The 24,405-nt window shown below is 32.8% G+C and overlaps 1 protein-coding gene across 8 annotated transcripts in view; it reads right to left on the reverse strand.

Annotated features, from left to right (window-relative positions):
- The window catches only part of LOC140439224 (WD repeat-containing protein 47), a 234,780-nt gene that overhangs the window by 84,283 nt on the left and 126,092 nt on the right, over window positions 1-24,405 (reverse strand). For 7 of the 8 annotated variants that reach the window (XM_072529007.1, XM_072529006.1, XM_072529005.1 and 4 more), the window contains one exon: window positions 23,607-23,652. In XM_072529007.1, coding sequence (XP_072385108.1) covers window positions 23,607-23,652 — 46 coding nt within the window. Of the gene's footprint in view, window positions 1-16,193; window positions 16,397-23,606; window positions 23,653-24,405 lie in introns of those variants that run through there. The other variant, XM_072529009.1, reaches the window with a different exon arrangement.

Below are 24,405 nucleotides of genomic sequence, written 5' to 3' on the forward strand. Positions count from 1 at the left end.
ACAGGTCTTGATTAGGTCTCGAACAGGTCTGGATCAGGTCTCGAACAGGTGTTAAACTGTTTAATAACAAAAGAATTATAAAAACATTTTTTAAACGAGCCCTCTTACGTCACGAACCGATGGGTTGTCGCGCCTCCATCACAAAATGAGCCAAAAATGACCAGAATGGATCTTACAATTTCTTATGGAGATTTACATGAGAAAATGACCTGTTTTGCGCTTTTTAGCCGTGCTGCCCTTTTACTAACATCTACTTTAATATTCTGCAATCTATTTAATTTAAAATTAATCTACCATATATCCGCTAAACCTGACCTGACGTTGACTAATTTCAAAATATATTAATCTAATTGTAAAAAGTGCAATATTAATGTTTGTCATATATTTTTGTGAACTATGAGTTCTCTGTAAATTCATATTCTGAAGTATGAGTACGTATTATATTAATGAAATGTAATCTACACGCAAGCTACTGTTTTCATTTTCAATTCAAGAGTGTGTAAGTGTATGTAAGCAAGAAGTACAACTACTTATATTCTTAACATTTAACGACTCTCTTGACGCCATTTATACCAAAGTCGGTTAAAGAAATAATGTCTATTGTCGGTGCCACAACCAATACTGCCACTCTGAAACTTACACGGAAAACCACTTACAAAAATGGATAATATCAACAAGACAATGTGCACATAACGGCTTTAGGCGAGACATTTCATTTAAAAACATTTATGATGTGGATTATTTGACACACAAAACTCAGGTGACTATTCATTGTATGTTTAAAAACAATGATAACGCCATTTAACTTTCTGGTGTCTTAATATAACTTTTACCTCTTCAAATCACGCTTAACAAAACTGAAGTGGATTATAAGATATTTCTACAGTAGTAGTTTTGAAGACGAATATAAATAATGTACGAAATGAACTGTGAAATCATAATAATAAAAAACACATAAAAATTGTGGTCACAATTCAAACAAAAGAAATTAAAATAATTAACGCCGAATTTAATGCTAAGGTAGGCAAGAAACCGGTAGTAGCGATGTTTATGGTTCCATCGTCATTTGTTGTCCCTCTGTCAATATTTTTAGATACTCAATCCATCTCACTTCACCACAGATAAAAGATTCAGAACAGAACAAAGAATGATGAGCTAAGATCTACGAAAAAGTACACAACAAATTTTAAAAAAATGCAAGGTAGAAATGAAGACGTAAAAAAGTGTTAAGAATTAACAGAGAACATAAGAAAACAGTTAAATGATCAATCTTACAGTATTGTGGTGATCTTTTATAGTAATAAAAATGCAATTTGACAAGAGACTATAACATTTATTGAATAAATCCACGGCATTTATTTCGACAAATCTAGTGCAATATTTATTAAGAAGGATGTTGAACTATAACAAGAACTGATAAAAAAAATACATCTATTATTCAACAGTCGTAAAACCAAAAATGTTTATAACTCGTTAAATCATTAACCACTTTCTTTTTTGATAGATTCAAACTGTACAATTCGTATTAGCATAATCCGAAATATATTGGTAGTTCCCAACAACTTAAAACAATTAATTAAAAACGTAAAATAATTTATAGGAATAAATGACATACTCCAGATACTTCAGACTGTTTACAGTTAATACTTTCTTCGACGAATAAATTATCAATTAAAGAAAAGTAATAACGAATGTCCATTTGAGAAAATATCATTAACTGTACGATGCAAGTAATGGGATTTCCATGAATTTGTATAATTTCAATTATTATGTATGCTAATAAATATACATACAATTATCTTGGGTAGCTTTCGGCAAGCTTATAATATTTTGAAGAACAAAGAGTAACAATGTGTATAAAGCGTAGGCTGTATGACACGTGTATCTTACCAGTAACTACGTACGGACTTGATATCACGGCATTTGAAAAAAAAAAATTAGAGCAGCTCAATACAACTCAAAAGGCGATGGAGAGAACGATGCTCGGAATTAGTTTGAGAGACATTCGTGACAGAATAAAAGTTACTGATGTCGTGGATAGTATAGGCAGACTCGAGTGGGAATGGATCGGGCATGTTATAACTGAAATCTGATAACCCTCGAGATAACTCTGAAAAATGGAAGCAGAGAATAACAAACTGGAGATCAAGACCGAACAGGAGAGATAATAATAAGAAATAATGGATAAGAATTGCTAAGAGTAAACATCAATGGAAACAAATCGAAGAGGCCTATGTCCAGCAATGGATGAAGATTTGCTGAAGAAGCAGAATATGTACGGTAATTAAAAAGGAAGATAATAATATAAGTATAATCAGATATATATATTTATAGGGGATGTATAATAAATAACTTATCTTAAAACGAATGTACAGCTAAACAAAGTTCCAGTCCCTTGAAATGAAAATCGAAATGTAGCATTCTTATAACAAAATCATCTTTGTATGCACACCTACTCATCTATGCAATCTATGCTCCTGAACAAATTATTGTATGTGATCTGTGAACTCCTAAACAGTCCTAATTTTTATTTCCATAATAATTACATTATTATAGTGGCACCATTACACCATTATAACACAAGGTTTTTGAAACTTCTTGACTATGAGTACTTAAAAGCCAGTTTTTATCCAGATACGACCTCTTTTTCATTATACCTAAAACAATTTGTAAGTCAGCTGTTACAGCAACAACACTTGTTGCTCTGGTATTAAACAAAAGCATAGCATCCATTAAAAATTATTAGCTTTCTATTACAACTTCAGGAAAGACACGACACCTTCAATGTCCATAGAAAAGTGAAAGAAATGACAGGTAGACACAGAAAGAAAAAATTTAAAAAAATAATAACAAAATATTTATAGGGACGACAAACACACGCTTCTTGACGACGATAGACCTTGTGGAGCAATAAGAAAAAGATTTGTTGCCTATTCCTGTATCAAACTTAAGACGAATAAAGAAAATCGTCACGGAGATCCAAGAGGGGACGATTTTGTACGAAAGAATGGAAGGGACAAGGAAAAGAGCAGACTAAGGAATCAATGGATAAAAGATGTGGAGGAGGATTTGGCCTTAAGAGAGATCCAAGAGGGGACGATTTTTGTACGTAAGAATGGAAGGGACAAAGAGAGAAGAACAGGCTAAGGAAGCGATAGCTGCAAGACGTGGAGGAGACCTTTTGGCGGCGATGCAGATCAGTCGGTGACGAGATGTGATGAAGAGGCGAATTGTGGAAGAAGTCAAGCTAATCACGTGTTGTAACAAGGTAGGTGGCGATGATAGTTTCTTCCTTTTTATCTCCCTTTAGAGCCTAAACGCCAATTACGGACTAATAAGGACTACAATGAAGTGCAAAAAATAACGTATCTGGGGCACGCAATGAGAGAAGAAAAATACAACTTGCTACAACTGATACTTATGTGCAAAATCGAAGAACGTCGGACAACTGGAAGAAAACAACAATCATGGCTCGCAAATATTCGAGAATGAACAAGCATAAGAAGTGCTGAACAGCTTATTCATAGGGCACAAAATAAAAAAGTCTTGCTATGCTGATCGCCAACGTCCCTGAGACCGGACAAGACACTTAAACTTTTAATAAGTGTGGTAGTAAATTTGTATCGGATGTTTCCAACACTGACTATCAAAATATTCTTTAAGCTAAGTAAACCGAGTACCCATCCACTAGACCTATACCAGCTGGTACAGGATTCCAGATTTCAGGAATAAGTATCATGAATAAATGGTAGATGTAAAATAAGCCAATTGGCTGCGGAACAATCCGCTTAAAACAGGCAGCATCCAGAAAATAAAATTCCATTTTAGTGAGTCAATAAAGAATGGAATTACTTTAAAATACCAAAAATATATCTGAATCATTATTGTGTATATAATTATTTATCTTTATACGAGCGCATATGTAAACGAAGTAGTTATTCCTAAAACAGATTTTTAAATATTAACATAACTGTTTGTACTTCCGGTTGCCTAAATATAGTCACAAAAATTAAGTATCACTGACCGCTGATTAAATACGTATGTAGGCAGACTTCATTATATTTGAATACAATATAATAAATTTATCCATCTAAGCAAGAAACTTTAAGTAATTAAGAATTTGTGTATTAAATCCAAAAAATGAAAAGAGATTAAAAGTTAGGAATGCATTGAAATTTAATCGATAACTCCTCTTCATCCTCTACCGATAACTTAATCCATAAAACTCTTTAGCAATTTGAGCTAGATAATCAGTACCTAGCACAGTCAATAATCTTGTATTCAATTGTCAGTTTACACACACATACAAACAGGCATAAGGAAGAAGATACAACAGAACAGCTAGACATAAAAAACTACGGCAACAAAATGCTAAGCAGAACTAGGAGAAACAAATAACTCAAAAACTGATAAAAATAGACAATCTGGACAGTCAATAACATTGGACAGAATCAATGACAAAAGACCTAAATGCAGCAAAGAAGGCCATAAGCAAAAAATAAAAGGGCGGGATGGTACAATGAAGAATTTAAATGAGCCATCAAAGACCTAAATAAAACATACACGACATATGGAAAGAAAAACGAGAAAGCAATTTTTTTTGACACACGACGTTGAGGGTTTTTAAAGCAGAAGACAAAAAATCGACAACGATAAGCTACAGGAAACCTACAAAGTAACAGTGGCGGCTTTTGGGGGTAGGCAGGATAGGCCGGGCCTACCCAATAATTTTAAGAGCTTTAAAATTGAAAAACATATATTCAAAAATTATGTTAATGCATGTAAATAACTTTTAAATATACTAAATCACTTAATACATTAGCGTCCATTAAAACAACTATTACCACAGAAAGCATCGAATCGTATTCAGGCATTTTAAATATCATTAATAGGCCCGATCGGAACTGGCCGACCTAGCTCACATAAGATCCCCGTACAAAAAGCGTTTGAAGTTAAGCAGCTTGTCGGACACCGATTTATATTGTCGTGTTTATGCTTGCTGTTTAGGCACCAGACGATCATCGTTGTCACTTGTAACGTAATTATCGAATTGTAATATAAATTTTCTTTTAAATTATGATAAAAAAAATATGTAACATAATCTATAACTGTAACATATTTTTAAACAAACAACATAATTGCAAACGGTTGCCCAAATAAATAAAAAAAAAATCGTAAAGTTCGAAAAAAAAGATTTCCACTCTCACAAAAAAAATATGTATTACACACACTGGCGGCTACAGAATTTTTTTTGGGGAGGTCATGGATCTTGAGGGTGATTACTTTTCTGATGCAAGGTCACTTTTAGTCTTACCACCAATAGGATAAGTGGGTTTTCAAATATTTTAGGGGGGGGGTCATGACCCCGTGACCCTCCCTCTGGATCCGCCACTGATTACACATAGCTATATGTAATTTGCTGGCTTGGCCTACCCAAAATTTTACCACACCAGCCGCCACTGCAAAGTAACGATCAAGATAAGCACCAAAAAATTGTTACGATAGCCGCGCTACGCCCATGATAGAGAGGACCCGAATACTCGAAGACTGTAAATAAATAAAATAAACGTTACAATATCGAAATTTTAGAAGAATACAAACCCCAGACAAATTTGTGCAGACGCCAAGAAGAACAGATAACTAGAGAAAAAACTGAAATAAAATCAGTTTGGAAAACCGACTTCTGTGTTTGACTATGAAGTCAAGAAAATGACTAGCCGCTCGACTTGTGGTATACAGAAGGAGAGGATGAAGAGAGGATGAATTCTGGTTGATACCAAATACAGAAAAATAAAAAAACCGTCGCAGTGTAATACTTACAATGTGGCATTTCTGTTTAAATCGAGGTGATTGTCGCATCTTTGGAGGTTGCTCTAAATAGGATTTTTGTCGATTGTGGCACATTAGGAATGTGCCACAATCCACAAGCCTCTTAGTATAAAATCTTGATTTAGACAGAAAATTCTTTTGACTAAAATATTCAAGTACAGAGAATAGGAAAAATAAGTCAAAGATAAATAGAAAGATCTCAATAAACAAAACGTTGAGATACGCGGAAATAAAAAATAATTTAAACATTGACGAAACAAGCTTGCAAAGAAAGCCATTTATAATAAATACATTCGGTATTTTATACTAGATAAATAGTTAATAGAATCAGCAAATATATAAATGTAGAAATAATAATAAGTAAAATAGAATAGTTGCCTATACAACTGGTGAAATAAGTAAACTTCATCAAATCGCCTGTTTGGTTAGCGTTCTAAGTTCTGATTTCCTTAAAAAATAATCAGTGCGAGAAATGAATGCAATTTTCAAGTCGTTACAATCCTCTAAGAAACCACATGAACCATTGAATGCAAAAACGAGAAGGTTTGAAATAAATATAGTAGTTCTAATGCAATTTTCTACTATTTCCACTCTAAATTTTACAGAGATACTACAAATGCCTGTCCGACGTGAATTGGCGGTCGAATAAACTAAGAAAACAGGTAATAAAATTCAACCAGATCACAAATAGTTAGTAGTAGAACTCAGCAAAAAACGGAAAAAAATCATAGTATACAAGTGGAATATGTGAATGGAGGGGTGAAATCTGAAAGATAACAGCAGTCCTTTCATGTCAGTTTCCTCGTCAGGAATAAGTGCCTATAGTAATTACAGACTAGCACAGTACAGATCTGGAAATAGTTTAAAATGAGATAAATTGAATACATTTTCTAAACAACTATACACACTACATGCAGGTTTAGAAACTATCTCGCCATCCGCCGCTTACCATAGCCAATTTCTTGTTAATAATCTACTTCCTTTCTTTTCATGTACATGCACCGAGAATTTTTATTAATAACTAAATCAACAACCTCTTTGAATTAACATATCGCATGCTCTACTTCCACCGATAATCATAGCAGAATGACGTTATTAATCTGCAATCATTATTTAAATGACAAATTTCCAATTAGGTATTCATTCAAGTTACTTCTATTTATGGCCGATTGGCAAAGTGAATGAACCTATATGTGAAGAATACAATAGTATGTGTGAGTACATATAATGTGAGTACATTAAGGTTCTATTCACACTAGCTTAAAAAAGCATATTCAAAAGTTTTAAAATAAAATCTCAATTGTAAATTTGTATAGGTATAGCATTAAAAATATCATTTTCTAATCTAATTTATTTTTAATGAATGTTAAAACAATTTTTGAATGTTTCACACTTTCTGAAATATAATATTTTGTATCTAACGGGCCTTAGAGCCTTTTTGCTAATAGAAAACAAACCGCGATATTGAGAAAGGCAGATGGCACGATTATAACTGAAAAAAAAAACAAAAGTTCGATGGAAATAATATAATGAAACAACTATTGACGACAACAGAGTAGTAGAGGTAGAAGATGCTAAGCAAAACATGGAACCTAAAATAAAGAAAGAGATGATTATTGTCATAAAACACACAAATGCCGAAAAACTAAAAAATCTAAAAAAAACTAAAAAAGACAAATGCAAAAGATTGGAATGAATACACTGAAAACTTTTCTTAAAATTATAGATAATAGAATATATAGCAAAATGATAGAATATGTGAGTAGATATGGCTACACATATTTTTCAAAAGAGAGAAAGTAAACTTATATACAAAGATGGACAAAATCACTCCCAAATACATTATTTCATGACAAGCAAAGAAGATATATGTGAATATAAGGACTGCAAGGTAATAATTAGTGAGACTATGAGCCATCAGTCGTGAGACAATATCAGCTGCTTGTGTTGAAAATCGAAGTAAAAAGAGAAACTAAAGAAAATATCGGAAAGGGCCACAAAAATGCAAATGTTTTATGTTAAAACATGGGAAGAAAGGACTAACCAGGGTAAAAATAGTAAAAAATGATTTAAAACATGACAGTAAATCCTATACAGTTTCAAGAAATATGGCTAGTACTATTTGAAGATATTGCTATTAAAATACTCCGAAAAGAAGTTTGAAAATAAAGAGAACTGGTAGTATTCGAACGAAGTTAAAAATAATAAAGGAGAAGAAAAATAGGTCGCACACAGATCTCCAAAATTATAAGGTCGCCAAAAATAAAGAAAGACAAAGCAGTTGGACCAGCGGATATCCTTGGGGAAGTGTGTACAGCTTTAGGGAATACAGGAACAAGTTGGCTAATAGGTTTATTGAATATAATTATGGAAGTAAAATCTTTCATCACTGTTATTCAATGTCTACAGCGAAGTCATATTTCAGGAAGTTCTGAAGCTATGTGGAAGGTAATGTGGTCAATGAAAGTACCACCAGTAACGTCAAGTATATTGATAATAAGACCTTGGGTATAAATTACATAGAAGATTTACAACGGATTACAAGATAACGTAGAGATCTAACAATTATTGTATTATATTTTTATCAAGGAGATATTATAGAGGAAAAAACATGCTTAGTTTTGTTCTGAGTTAGACCAGAATGCATATTTCAACGCTCTTATTCAACGTTTACAGTGAGGTCATGTCTTCAAAGGTAAAATCAATAACGTTTGATATTCCATAATATGAAAGATTGACAAAGCATACTACAACATTTATACAACATTTTGCACTAGAAATGATTCAGAAAAAAATAAAAATGATGATATTCTTAAAACAACCAAGAAATGTAGATAACGCGGTCATCAACAATACAACGATAGAGAAAGAAATAGTAACAATATATAAGTGCTTAGGAACTAATTTAGAAGTGACATAAGAGCTAATAAAATTAGGAAGCTTCAATATTTGAGTCATATAATGAGAGGGAAGTAATATACATTATTTACATTGATTATGCAAGAGAAGACATACAGAAGTAAGTCGACGTTGAATGTCCTGGCCGGACTGGGAGTAGTTTAGTGACATCTCATCAGAACTCTTTAGATTATGCCCAGTACAGTTCGAGCATAAATTGTTAGTGGAACTGAATCTAATGATAGTGAATTAATCTTAAATAGAGAGATATTTATAAATGAGTATCAACAAGTATTAGGAGAGATCTGGAAGAGATTGATAAATTCCAGGTGAGAAAAGGATTGCATGATGACTCAGTGCTAAGTAACATGTGTGACGTACAGTTCTGAATGTTCGCAGATTAAAAAAAAAAAGAAAAACAACGAATTCACGGTTCAAAAATATTAATAATTAGATGGATGAGCGGAGTGACAAAAAAAGCATAAACTTAAGTATGAATATATTAGGATAAATCAAGTTGTGCTCAACTAAAGAGCCATCAAGGTGGTTAAGATGCGATCAATGTAGATATGATAAGAAGATCCTCTAAGCAACAAGTTCAAGGGAGGTAGTCGTAGAGTAAGACCAAAGAACAGTATATTGCAAAATATATAATTATGGAGAAACATAATTAAAAAGTCGATTCTGCATAGGGTTTAAGTCAAGGAAAATAAAGACGATAATTTATCACTGTATTTTACTCTAATTATTTGACTTGTTTCAGCACATTGTGTCTTCTTTAGGAGTTAAGGTATGATTTAAAATTCAACAATGCCATGATTTATTTAACCAAATGAGACCAGGTAAGTACAGAAATATCCAACGAAGAAGTTTAGAGGAAGTTTAATTAAAAAAAAATTGCTTTCGTTATGTAAAACTTAGAAATCAATGTCAAAACTATGATTTCTCTGTTTTAAATGAAACCATACACTATAATTGTTTAACATTTAAAGATACTATATCTCATAAAGTGTGAAATAATTTAACAACAACCTTTAAATTCTCACAGCATTTGTTATCGTGGGAATAATTTAATTTAATAACAGCTTCGACAACATTAGAATGAATAATTATTAATTCATGTTCATAATTCACGTAATCCATAATGTTTTATGTAAAGACGCCCACTATAATAACCACCTTTACTTCAAATCAAATTATATGTCAATTTTAACCACGACGTTAGATAGAGGCGAAAAATTTGTCAATAGTACACTTACGGAAAACTACAAACTAGTAGATTATGTTCTGATATTTCGGTGAGAGAATAATATCTATGAGATATCATAACGATCTCATGAGAATCGTAAACAATAGCAAAAATCGCGAATTGTTTATTTATATAACATCTTTATAGAAACTCACTTTTAAGTTCCGGCAAAATGCAAAAATTGCATACCAAACCTTCACTCTTCACCTTTAAAACGCATTTTGATCTTTATGGGTAGGACACTCTGATCAAAAGATACCGAATTTTTACCGTCGTGTTGATACAAATTTATGAGAACGGTTCATTTTATATAAAAATTACTAATAAACATTTTTCTTCAAAATTATCCCAGCTACATTTTTGATTTGATGAAACATGTTTTACGGCGTACCGATTCTTGCGTACGAGGTGGGGTTTTAGGGGGAAGTCGGTGGGTAGGAGTGGTAAACTTTGTTGCATATTTTTGGGATCCCAAAATTGACATTCTCAGCCTGTTCGTATAATTCGAAGCTGTATCTGTTCGAAGCAAGGCTGTTGCATAGCAGGTACACCCCTTAAAATATATCTGAATGCGGCGCTCTCAGTGTAGAGAAGGAAGTGCTGCAATATGGGCATCCCAATCGAAGACGAGAGATTGTACACGATACACTTCACCAAGCCATACTAGCAGAAGACGAGAGTGACCTAGACTATATGCTTAGAAAACTGGGAGAAGAGTAAACGAAGTGGGGCCTTACAATTAATATACAAAAACCGGAATACTTAGTTGCAGAGGAAAAACCAGTAAACCTACAAATTGAAATGAGAACTATAACATCAACTGAAACCTTCGAATACTTGGGAGTCCAAATAACATCAAAAGCAGGAAGTAACGAAGAAATGCATTCTAGGATTTGCCAAGGATCAGTCACTAGACCGTTAGACGGACAATCGTGGAGTAATAAAATAACAAAAGAAAATAAAAGAGGAATTTATAACATAATAATAGAAAGTATTGGGTTGTGCGGCGCCGAACTCTGGGAAATAAATCAAAGAAACAAATCAGGAATAAAGGCAATGGAACTGAGCTATTAGAGAAGATGTTGTAAGCTCATTAGACTTAATAGCGTGAGAAAAGAAGATATTCGGAGGAAAACGAATAATAGATACTATCGAAGCCAAAAGACTAAACTGGTAGGTACACCTGCAGAGAATGCTTAAAAAAAGATTGCCAAAAAGATATAAAATGGACTTCGCACACTAGAAGAAAACGAAGTAGACCAAGACGGTCTGAAGACGAGATGTTGAAGATAAAGTAAAGAAGGAGTAAAGAATTCTTATTAGAGATCCAACCAGGAGCAAGGCAAACTGAATATGTTTATTGACTATCCGCCGTTATTTGTACGATACCATATCTTGTGATGTTGAATGTAGGAATATGGCTATAAATATCCACGAGGATAGGGGAACATCCATAAACTATGTAATTTTTAAGATCCTCTCTCCCCTTCGTCTTAAAGGCTAATATTTGAGCTTTATTTAAAACTAATAGTTTCAGATTGAATTTAACGATTTTAATAATTGTCTGGAAGATCCCTAGGGAAATGGATATCGAAATATGAAAATAACGATGGGTGACGACAATATTTTACACTGTTTTTGCGAATGACCAAAAAGTGACGACGGAGGTAGAAGATCTTAGCTATAAGATCAGAAAGTTCCAAAAGGAATATAATACAGTGGGTCTAACTGTGACCGTATCAAAATGTAAATGTCCAATGGGCAAACACAAAACATGTAACTTAAACTTACAAAAATCAAATAACAAAATCAAAGTTTAGAAACCAGATGTCGCCACTTGTGACAACAAGAAGCATGTTAAATAACTTTAATAATTACTAGGTTTATCGAAAAAGCATTTATGGTTTTAAAAACAGATGTCAAAACTATTTTCTAGATATAACATCACTTTTACGATATCCGAACATCCATAACATCCGAAGAATTTTGTTTAAAATTTGAATCATACGTTAATTCACATAATAAATCAGGTTTTGTATACAAAATAGATACAATCATCCAAAGATTCTTAGGAATATTTTTTATTTTAAAAAGGAGTTGTTTGTTTCTCCTCCATATATACATATTACCCACGCCCACGATAGATTTTAAATAAACACCCAAAATACAATAAAATGTACTTTATAAAGATGATATTAAAAATTATTTAAATATTTAAAAAAAAAATATATACAGTGGGGTTAAAAGAAATTAAAGACCTCTCTTACATCTGTTAAAACTTAATAGGTTAGTCTCTATTAGACAGTTATGCCTCAACATTGTTTATATCTCATCAATAATTATTTTATTGAATCGCCAGATTGTAACACCAATCACATCACATCTATAATACTAACTTATATCCTTAAAGTTTTCGGAAAATTTTAGATTTAGAAATATTATTGGTAGGAAACATTGGATCAAGTTCCCATTGAAAACCAAAGTTAGTAAACAACTTAAAGGATATAAACAATGACAGTTTTGACAAATACGGTTTGTTAAGATGTCGTATAACTTCTTAGAACTACAAAATTATATAACTTCTTAGAACAACAAAATTTATATGCCATGAACACACACTTCAAGAAACCAGCAAACCGAAAATGGACGTGGATATCTCCCGATAAAAAGACGAAAAACGAGATCGATTACTTCTTGTATGGGAACAAAGACAGTTTTGAAGATACAACTGCTCTCAATCGATTCACAACTGGCAGCGATCATCCCCTTTTAAGAGCAAAGATTCATATTAAAGAGACGAAAACTAGTAGAAACAGGCCACATAATTATTGTAATCAGATAGATCAAACTAAAATACGACAGAAGGGAGATGAGTACAGAAAAGTCTTAAGAAAAGAATTTGTAGTACATTATCAACAAGAATACTCCGACATGAACACAATTAATAAAGAAATGCAACGAAAGCTCTTGAAAGCAGGACTGACTGTTGCAAAGAAAACAAAAAATAAACAAGACAGAATATGTGACAGAACAAAACGGTTGATGGAAAAGAGACGCACATTTCTAAGCGAAGGAAAGCGAAACACCAATGGTTTCAAAGAATTGAATAAACAAATAAAGAAGGGAGTAAAGGAAGATTTAAGAATCTATAATGAAAACAAGGTAGAAAAAATAATAGAAAAGAACCGAGGCCTGAAATGCCTAAGATCAAACTTAGGAAAACCTATAATAATCTCATTGAAGGATAAAGATGGGAAAGAAATAAGAGAAAAGAATGAAATCATAACATTTTACCAAGATTTATATTCCTCAAACAAGCACCCAGATAACACTGCAAAGGAAGATCTTAAGAGAAAGATAACGAATGTCAACTCAGAAATACTCCCTAACATAGAATCCTTCGAAATAAAACAAGCTATGGCACAACTAAAGAACAATAAGGCTCCGGTCCCAGATGGAATACTTGTAGAAATGTTGAAGGAAGTGAGTGAAATTATTCTCGAAGAATTGAAAAATTTTTTCAACGAATGTCTTCACAGAGGAGAAGTCCCAGATGATTGGAATGAAAGTTTGACAATACTTCTCTTCAAAAAGGGAGACAGGGGAGATCTGAAGAACTATAGGCCAATCTCCATGTTGTCCCAAATGTAGAAACTGTTTATGAGAGTAATAACTAATAGGTTAACGTCGAAGCTCGATAGCTATCAACCGGTAGAGCAGGCAGGATTCCGAAAAGGTTACAGTACAGTGGATCATCTTCTTACAGTCAGAACGCTAATAGAGAAAACCAATGAATATCACTTGAACTTATACATTGGCTTCGTTGTTTATGAAAAGGCATTCGACTCCATAGAACTTTGGGCAATAGAGGGAGCTATGAACAACTGCAGGATAGACCCCCGATACAGAATGCTCATACATAATATTTACAAGAAAGCTACAATGAAAATACAAATAGATGCGAAAACCAAAGCTATACCAATCAACAGAGGAGTTCGCCAGGAAGATGTTATCTCACCAAAGCTACTCACACTTGGACTGGAAGACGTGTTCAAAGACATTAACTGGGTAGATAAAGGAATAAATGTTAATGGAAGAAAACTGAGTCATTTAAGATACGCTGATGACATTGATGACAACTGCCAAAATTACCAGAAGAATAGGGTTAGCATGGGCAGGATTTGGAAAACTGAGTTGGATCTTGAAAAGCACTAAAATAGAACAATATTTGAAAACCAGAATTTACGATCAGTGTATCCTCCCTATACTCACGTATGGTTCACAGACGTGGACACTCCCCAAGTCTAATATGGATAAAATAGTAAAAGCACAAAGAACGATGGAAAGATCAATGCTCGGGGTGAGACTTAAAAACAAACAAATGGATGAGAAGCAAAATCAAAGTAAAAGACGCAGGAGAACGCTGCAAATTAAAATGGAGCTTCGCAGGACACAATGCCCGACTAAAGGATAAAAGATAGAACCACAAAATACAACAATGGAGACCATGGTTAGAAAAGAGAAGCAGAGGAAGACCACAAATGAGATGGGCTGATATTAAGAAGATCGGAGAACACAACTGGAAGCAAGTGGCGCAAAATAGAAAACACTAGATTGATTTGGGGGAAGCCTATGACAAATTTGGATAACTTAAGGCTGAAGAAGAAGATGTCGTACAAACTTAATACTGGTCAAAGTATTTATCGTTTAGTTGGACATGTACCAAAACGCGATATTGTAAGAATTTTTAGGACTTAAAATATTTCTGTGTAAACTATTTACCAAACAATTAAAGAATGCGAAAATGGTATACCATGCCTTAATTTGTCCAAACGTGGAAGACCAAGAGTTTTAACTCCTGCTCGGGAACAGAGATTAATTCAGAGTATGGAGAACCAATTAGGAAAGCGTTCCGAAATGTTGGCCAAAGATATAGGTAATGTTTCATGAATGACTGCAAGTAGAACAATTTCTAGAAATAATTTAAAACCATATAAAAGAAAAAAAGCTCCTAAGTACACACCAGCCCAGTTAGAAAAAATTCCTAGATGTTGCCGTGCATTGAGACGTATTTATTTTCCTGCTAAAATTCTCATTACTTATTGATGATGAAAAAAGTATTTTACTTTATCTAATTCCGAAACGAAGAGCAACGACAGATTTTATAACGACAAAGTTAGGTTTAAGGGAAAAATGAAATTTGCTGATAAAATTTTGGTATGGTGTGCCGTCTCAGAAGCATTGGTGACAATTGCGTTGACAGGTGTCTTACAAAGCTTGTTCAATTTATAAATACTCATCACCCCAATGATGAAATCATATTTTGGCCCGACCTAGCGTCATGCCATTACGCCAGGAGAACATTGATTAACTGCTCAAAATATAAATTTTGTTCCCAAGCGTGACAACCCTCCAAATGTGCCTCAGGTGAAGCCTATAGAAGAGTTTTGGGCTGTTTTGAGTCGAATGGTGTATAATAATGACTGGGAAGCCCAAAATGAAGATCAGATAAGGCGTAGAATTTTGCAAAAACTTGAGAAACGTGAGATCGACTTAGAAACAGTCCAAAGGCTTGTTGCACATGGAAGACCAAATTTACGTGCCATCAAAGATCACGGACCTCTTTCTGTTCTATAAAAATACATTATAAACCACAAATATGGAGACTTAATTTACAATTAGAAAATACATATTTATTTTTTTCCGAAATCTTTATTGACATGCGTTATTTGAGGTTTTAACGGATACATGTACATAAAATGTTTTCTTTTATGTTATTATAGTTGTATCGCATTGTAACATATACGATAAATAAAATGAAATTAAAAAAAAAAGAATTAATTGAAAATGTCATTCGTTGCAACAACGAAGCAAATATTGAAATTTTATTAATCACAGACGATACATCCAGGAATTTTATATAAAGATTGCATTGAAAATTCACGGTCAGCAAATACCAAACACAAAATTAAATCATTTCATATATTTTGTAGACTAAGTATCTAAATGCTTTTAAAACTATTTTTTGTATGACGAAAACTATATCCTTTATCGTCCATTAAGAAAAATTGTTTAAAAGCAGAAGCATGAACATTTAAACAATAAAACTTTGATTATTTAGCAATGATTCTAACTTTATAATGTCAACTAAATGTCATAACTCTTTTCTAAGTAATAATTTTTAATTCAAGTTGTTTTATATACCAGCTATTACTACCTTTTCCTGCAACCGCAAGAACCTCACGTTAAAGAGCACAGATTACGTAAAACATGCACTGAAGAAGATCAAACGATACGAAAAAAAAGTTGCCGAATTTACGGTCGTGCGTTCGCGAACTAGTTCTTTGCTCTCTCGAAGAGTACCAATTCAACGAGACACTATCGGGTACGGCTGAGAATAATCGACTGCTTGATACTGTAAACTTGGTACTTGAAGGTGGTATTCTTTATGATCGCTCGAATAGTGTGGGAGCTGTTTAGTATTTCGGAAAAAAACTAATAGAATCTAATAAGGATATTATGTTTGTTTACTTAGTTTTTAATTGGTACTCTCTTTAATTGGTCAGGGGCAAATTTAAAACTTAATAGTATAACATTTACTGGCACATGCCAGTAATTAAGCACATTTTTAAGACGTAATGTAACGTTTATATCGTAATTTCATTATATGTGTGAATACAATTGAAGTGTCCCGCTCCGCAACGGTTAAAAATTATCGTTAATCGAGTTTAAGAGCTAAAACAGACGAATTATTTTAGCGGTTTTCGCCGCTGAAATAATGATAATGAACGTTCACAAAACCTTTCTCAGGATCATGACCAGTCTATACAATTTTCTTTGAATCCAACCACAATGAAAGATGTTTTTGAATTTACTGAACACTAAAGATTATTAGTAGACATAACTGGAATGACACCGATTGAATATTTTAGATTGTTTGTGACAGACGATTTTATTACAAAAATTTGTGATTTGAGTAACAGTTACGCCATTAATCTATTTTTATCTGAAAGAGCATGCTTTAAATCCAGGATAACTAACTTTAAACAGTTAACTTCTGAAGATTTATTACTATCGATAGGCTCACTGTTACATATGGGCAATATTCGAATAAACCGTGTCCAAGACTATTGGCAACAATATGAGTCATATAGCATTGGGATATTTCACAAAGTTATGAGCCGAAATCGGTTTTTATTGATAATGCGTTACCGGAATTTCACGGAAAATAAAAAAACGATATTTCACCTGAAGACAAATTATTGAAGATTAAATACTTACTTAATTTTTTTAACGAAAAAGTATCTGCACTGTATTATCCTGGACTGGAGCTAAGTTAAGATGAGTTTATGGTGTTATCGCGAGGCAGACTCCAATTTCGCCAATATATCAAAAATAAGAAGCATAAATATGGCATTAAAATATACGTGCTGATAACCCCAACTGGTATGGTTTAAAAACTTGCCGTTTATGCAAGAAAACTAAATGATCTGGGTGGTAAAGATCATGCATCAAAAGTGGTCATGCATTTATTGCACGGTTTTTTTGGCAGCAGGAGATAGTGTTTATATGGACCATTATTATAACAGTTTTTTATTTGCTAGAACACTATTGAATCATAAAACACACTGCACAGGACCTTTAAGTTCGGACAGAAAGCGTGTACCGAAGGAAATAAAAGATAGTAAGTTAAAGAAAGGTGAAGTAATGGGAAGGTATGCAGATGGAGTGCTCATAGGAAAATGGAGAGATAAGAGGAATGCGTCCTATACTTCTAATGAATATACAAACAATGGTAGATGTACCAAATAAAAGACAACAAATTGTCTCGAAGCCCTTACCGATGGTTCAATACAATAAGTACATGTCCGGTATTGACAGACATGACCAAATGCTCTCTTATTATCCGGCAGAGAGAAAGACATTATGATGGCCTACGAAGATGTTTATCCACGTGTTTCAATTGATGCATATCAATTCACACTATTTATATACCAAATACACTAAACAAAAATAAGTCTTTATGACTTTCGTATTCGACTCATAAAAAGTTTATTGGCCCCTGCCCAGAAGAGGACAGAAGAAGACGAAGCACACCGACGATCCCCAGAAGCTGGTCACATTATGTCACAAAGAGTGGCACCACCAGGTATTAAGAAAACACCTAGAAAACATTGCAAGTTATGTTATGAAAATGGAACAAGGAAAAGTTACTATCTATACATGTAAGTCGTGCCACAGTGAACCAGAATATTATCTATTATAGATTGCTGTACCATTATTCATAAATAAGTTACAAATTTTTAATCCACAGGAACATTTGTGGTTTGATCAATTATATTAGTTTTTTTATTTGTTTTATTTTGATCTGAGTAATGTTTTATACATTTTTTATGTATTGTTTGTTTTATTACACTTTAATGTTACGAGGAACACTCCCGAATCATGATTTACAATGTATAAACTTTGTAAATCATGATTTGGGATTCATACAATGTATATACATTGTAAATCATTATTTGAGAGTGCTTTTTGTAACATTTAATGAGTCTTCGTTTGTTTATTTCTAGTGCATCTTGATTGTGATTTTAGTAGAGTATATAGTTTCTGCTTTCGTATTACAATAACGTCATTTTATTGTCCCACTTTATCACCTGATACGGCTAATTGAGATGAAATTCACAAAATACACAAAGTGTGTCTAATGACAAAAAAATTAGTTCACATGGCTTGAGTGCAACTATTCAAGCAACTTTTCTAAATAACATTTTAGCGAAAAATCCAAAAAACGTTGTCGGCCCCTACTTTATTTTACATTTTAGAGATCGGCAGTGAACGAACTACATGCTTTATGGCTACTTATGTAGCTCCATAGCAGCACCAGTCTTTTGGTGGCTGATGATGGAGACCTTTGATATATTTACACCTAAGAGTGGACTAAAATCATAGCGTAGAAGAGATGGATGCCAAAAGATTATCACTGGATGACACCATCAGATAAACTAGCTTCACTATAAGGGCTGGCACTGGTAAAGGAACCTCTAGAGATGTGAATACCTCTTGCCAGCCAATCTCTGTGAGTGTGGTTGACAGTACATAGCATATACATAGTGTTCCAGTCAATGTAGCTAAATTTTCAGGCAAAGAATACAGACATTTTTGCATTTTTGTTACATTATGTTTTGCTTTGTTCAAAAATACAGATCATTTGTTGCATTATGCTTTTGTATAGAAGTTTGAAGGCCACAAACTACACTAATCGTCCAAATTGTGGAAACTTTTTCGTTTTCCCAGCAACACTCGTCTCACGATCGTGATTTATGTAGTTTATCAGTACAATTACATTATTATTTTATTGTTCTATATTTTTGCTTAATATATTATGTATTTCTCACTCTATATATTATATTAACATAATTATTTAATACAATATGGAAACAGATTTAAGCGAAACGCCGAAAATTCGAGATTTGTGTTGGCAACATTGGCAATACTGTATTGTGTCAGGGTTTTGCTAGTCAGTCAACGACCCAATTGGAAGCGTTTAATAGTTTCGTGCGACTTCCAGTGTTTATTAGTGACTTCAGGTAGTTGTTTTAGTAGTAGAGTCAAAACTTTCGAGAAGAAGGTTACACATATCAAGAAATAACAAACAAATTGGGTGGTGGCGCCACAAAATCAAATGTAATGAAAGTTTGTAAACGTTATCATAACACTGGAACGACAAAATCACCAAAAAGAACAGGCAGAAAACCGAAAGTTCGTGAATACGATGAGCGAAGAATATGCAGATTTTTTTTTAGAAGATCGTCGCAGATCCGCAAAAGAAATTAATGCTATTGTCAAATCCACTGACTAACAAATATCGGACCGCACTATCAGAAGAAAGTTGTGTGAAAATGGATTGCGAGCACGAACTCCTAGAAAGAAGCCATACCTGAACAAAAAACAGAGGCAAAAACGCATTGATTGGGCTTTGGCACAGAGGGTGGACAGAAGAACAGTGGAGTAAGGTAATTTGGAGTAATGAAACCAGAAATTTCGATCTTTGGGAGTGACGGAGTGAAGTTTATTCGCCGACGACCGGAGGAAGACCTTTTGCCCCAGTGTACTATGGTCACTATGAAGCATCATGTGAGTGTCATGTTATGAGCTTGTATGACCACTAATGGAGTTGGACATTTAGCAGTAATAGAGGGCAATATTAATGCAAAAAAATATCAGGAAGAGCCAAACTGCTGCCAACAATCAGTGATTTGTTTGAAAGGGATGCCCAACAATGCATGTTCCAACAGGTTGGAGCGCCTTTTCATACGGCTAAGACTACCATGCATTGGTTGAGAAACCATGACGTTACTGTCCTGCCTTGGGCTGGAAATAGTCCGGATCTAAATCCAATAGAAAATTTATGATCAAGGCTTTAAGTGTTAGTATCAGAGCGAAACCCAAGTAATAGGGAGAACTGATAGAAGCCATTATTTAAAACTGGTTTAAATTTATGACACCAAAGATTTGGCTCTTCTCGTGAACTCCATGCCTTGTAGAATCGAGTCTGCCCTAAAAAACAAAGATTATCCCAGCAAATACTAATTTTCTTAATAATAACAACTGTACAATTCTTTTTTAAATATATCTACTAATAGCTAACGGCTGTCATTTTATTTATTTTTAAATTTTTAGAGAGTTTTTTTATTTTAAAATAGATGTTATAATATTAAGGAAAAGCATAAAACGATGCAATAAAATGATAGATAAACTTATAAATAACATAAATCTGGCGAAAAAGAGGAATGCTGATAACAAAACTAAAATGTTTGTAAAGTTTCCAGAATTTTGGCCATTAGTGTATACGTATGTATAAAAATAACTTGAGAATATAATCATTAAATAGGAACAAAAATACAGTTCTTAACAACAAACATATAGCCTTTAAAATAACACAGATTAAAATGTTATTTCTTTAGTAGATCGTTTTACTCGGAATAAACCACAATTTTACGTTTTACATTTCAATTTGTACTTTGGGAACGATTTCCGAAGTGGAAATTTCACAGAAACAATATTTTAGCAGATTATATTCTAATTAAAATTCAAAACATTGATTAATTTATACTTTAACAACATCAGGTCTATCAACCAGCTCCCAAACTAATACGTTAAGACTAACGTTAGCCTAGTATGTCAGCAGGTTAGCATGACTAGGCACCGCATTCCTCATATACTTATAACAGCGACTCCGCTCCGGTGAGGAAATCTGTTCTGTTATGGTGTGAGTAATAAAAGTAATTTATGTACAATCTTCGACGATGATTTCGACACGATATAACTATGTGTGTATCTATTATATTACAACAGGTCATCTTCGTAGAAAAATTGGTTCGGTTGCTTTATTGTAGACCGATATAAATATAATATAATACAAAGGATGAATATTTATGCTCGCAAAAGAATCTACAGTAGGTGTAAAGGGCTCTGGAGTCAATCAATAAAATTAATAAGTGCAACTGTAAATATTATCATTGATGGAACTTACTAACTGTCTATATGGCATTTGGATGTGCCTGCAGGAAGAGGAACTGAATTTATAAAAATTATATCGGCTGGCTAGACGGAATTCAATCGAACAAGATTGACTCCAAGTTAGTTTGGAACTGTCTGCAAGTACAACAGGCTGCATTACAAAAAACTCCAACTTTTCATCTGTACGTTGTACCTCATCCTTTTGTACAATAAATTGCAAAATATCATTACAAGTAGTTCTTCTGATGCAGGCTTATTTAGAATTTTTACTGGCACTGTAGCAAATATATTTTTGTTCCCAAGCCCAAGTAAGTATTTTACTGCTCCGAAATAGTTAATCGGAGAAATTTATACGCTCCAAAAAAATTGACAGGAAAACATAAATGGTTCGCTTACTATAACTTCTTTAATTTTAAAGATATTTAACTGACATAGAGCTTATATTGTAGGGAATTTTGACGACTAAAAGATCTGAAGAACTTTTTTGAAGTCTTTGATTGTTAAAGCATGCGATTTAGAGGGTTTAAAAAGGAACTTCTCACACTTATGTGCAAACTTGAAACGTCAACATCTCAATTAGTTTCTATCGAATAAAAATAAACAAAATGGAACCTTTTCAGCAAAAAAAAATATTACATTTTCGTGTTTGTGCATATTTTCCATATCTCTGTTAGCTTCAGAGTAATTTTGAAAAAATAAAAAAAATGATTAAACTTTAAAAATTAATTTAATATTACATTGAAGTTTTTTTTTTTCAAATCTAGGCATTTTAAAATGCTTAAAATTATAGTACTGGTCGTTGATACATCAATAAAGCTGATTGTACATGGAATTAGATTTATTTTTATTTTTGTGGAAAAGTCATTAATTTAAGTTAAAATGTCTTCTTTTTTTAATGAGATAATCGTTCTGTTTTTTTTTGATAACTCTTGTGTTTCCATCCAAATCACTTTTATCTCAGCTCATTTTAAAGCTCTTATCAAATATTTTTAAAAACATTGTGAGCATTTTGTTTGAAAAACTTCTTCTTTTTACGTTATTTGATGAAAAAAGTTTCTATTGCAGGTTAATTCAAATAAACCCTCACTTCATCAGATTGTAATTCGGGTTGTACAGCCGCAATAGAAATTTAGAAAAAAAAACCATTTGATTTATTTTGAAAGGATTTTTTTTGATTGGTACGACTTTTTGGTTAAAATTTACTGCTTCGAGTTATCTTTGAAAAACCACCCAAAATATATTTTTAGATAGAAAATCAACAATTTCAGGCGTGAATAAATTGGAAAATATTAATTTTTAGAAAAGTATATATGGCATGTTTTGCTATAAATTTAATTCTGAAACGATTTCGAGAGTTATTTAAAGGTTAAATATTTTCACCATCAAGAATCACCATTATCACCATCACCATTATTTCTAATTGTAATCCCAGAAAAAATGTAAACAAAATTAACCGAATCACTTAATTGTAAATTCCTGTGTTTTAATGACTTTATTAGATCTGATAAAAAACTACAATTAACTTTTATAAACATAAGTCCTTTGCAAATTGTAGGTTGCTTAAAAGTTCTTGACTTTCAGTTACACACTGTGTTACAACACAACGTACTATTGTATTTTATAACTTTTTTCTTCGACATGTTTCCTATGCGTATTTCAAATTCCATGTCAATCGAAGTGGTTCTTTAAAATCCTGAGCAAAACCCGTGAAAGAATGGACTAATAAAATAAATAATTTATTAAAATAGCACAATGTCAGTCAAAATAAGAAAATCTAACTTACAGAATGACTCTAAACGGGTAAAACTAGAATATTTAGATTAAAATATAAATTAACTATCATACGATACATTACAACTTTAGTTGTAAGTTCAAATCAACATTTTCTAATGAAATTAAATATTGCTGAAAAAAAAATGTATAAAAAATGTATCTTAAAAGAATTTATGAATTATTACTATAGGTATTATTTGATTTGTTAATTTTTCTCACTAAATATTATCTAAAATTATAGACTTATAAATGAAAAAAAGTTATGGGATTAAAGGAACAACTAAATCGTCGATAAAACCCAAACAACTATACAAAATTAATTTCTCTAAAAACTCACCTGATCTTCTATTACATGTCGTAAGGTAGTATCTTCTAACGAACCTCTGAAATAAAGACGATATTTAAAGAAAACAATTCAGTAAATAAAACAACACAGATCCGGGCAGCCAAATAGACTATATCGTAATAAATAACAAATTAAAACATAGTTGTATTATTGCAAAGAATTATTCTCAGTCCAGACATCAACTACTACTAGTATAATAAGCAAATTCAAACTGAAACTGAAGAGAATCTGAAGAACTTTATTAAACGAAGAGTATATATTGCAAAGAGTCTCGATACAACACCAATGATTGTGTCAAACGTTATAAAAAGATATCGGGGACTAAGAAATTACAAATCACAAACGGACAATGAAAGAAAAATGTTGAACTAAATGATTACAAGATGTTGAACTAAAACCAAGACCGATGGATGAAATTTGGTGCCTTTATACGACCCAGAAACAAAGCATCCATCGATGGAATAGAGACACTGTGGTTCTTCAAGGACTAAGAAATTTCGTGTTCGAAAATCTGCTGGAAAACTACTTCTTCTTTCAGTTTTGTGAAACTTAAGAATTATTATTCGACATTACTAACCATCCTACGAGAAAAAAATTTGAGGAGAAAAAGGATACCAAGTTTTACATAGGTTTTGACAGGACAATGTCCCTGCACAAAAATCATATGCTGTTATGCCAACAATTCGTGAATTGCGGTTCGAATTATTGAAACAGTCCCTTATTTATCAGATCTGGTTCCATCCGACTATTATGTCTTTTAAGTAAAACACAGTATAAACGACCATCAATT

The sequence above is a fragment of the Diabrotica undecimpunctata genome, chromosome 4 (genome assembly GCF_040954645.1).
Source record: "Diabrotica undecimpunctata isolate CICGRU chromosome 4, icDiaUnde3, whole genome shotgun sequence".
Taxonomy (NCBI): Eukaryota; Metazoa; Arthropoda; class Insecta; order Coleoptera; family Chrysomelidae; genus Diabrotica; species Diabrotica undecimpunctata.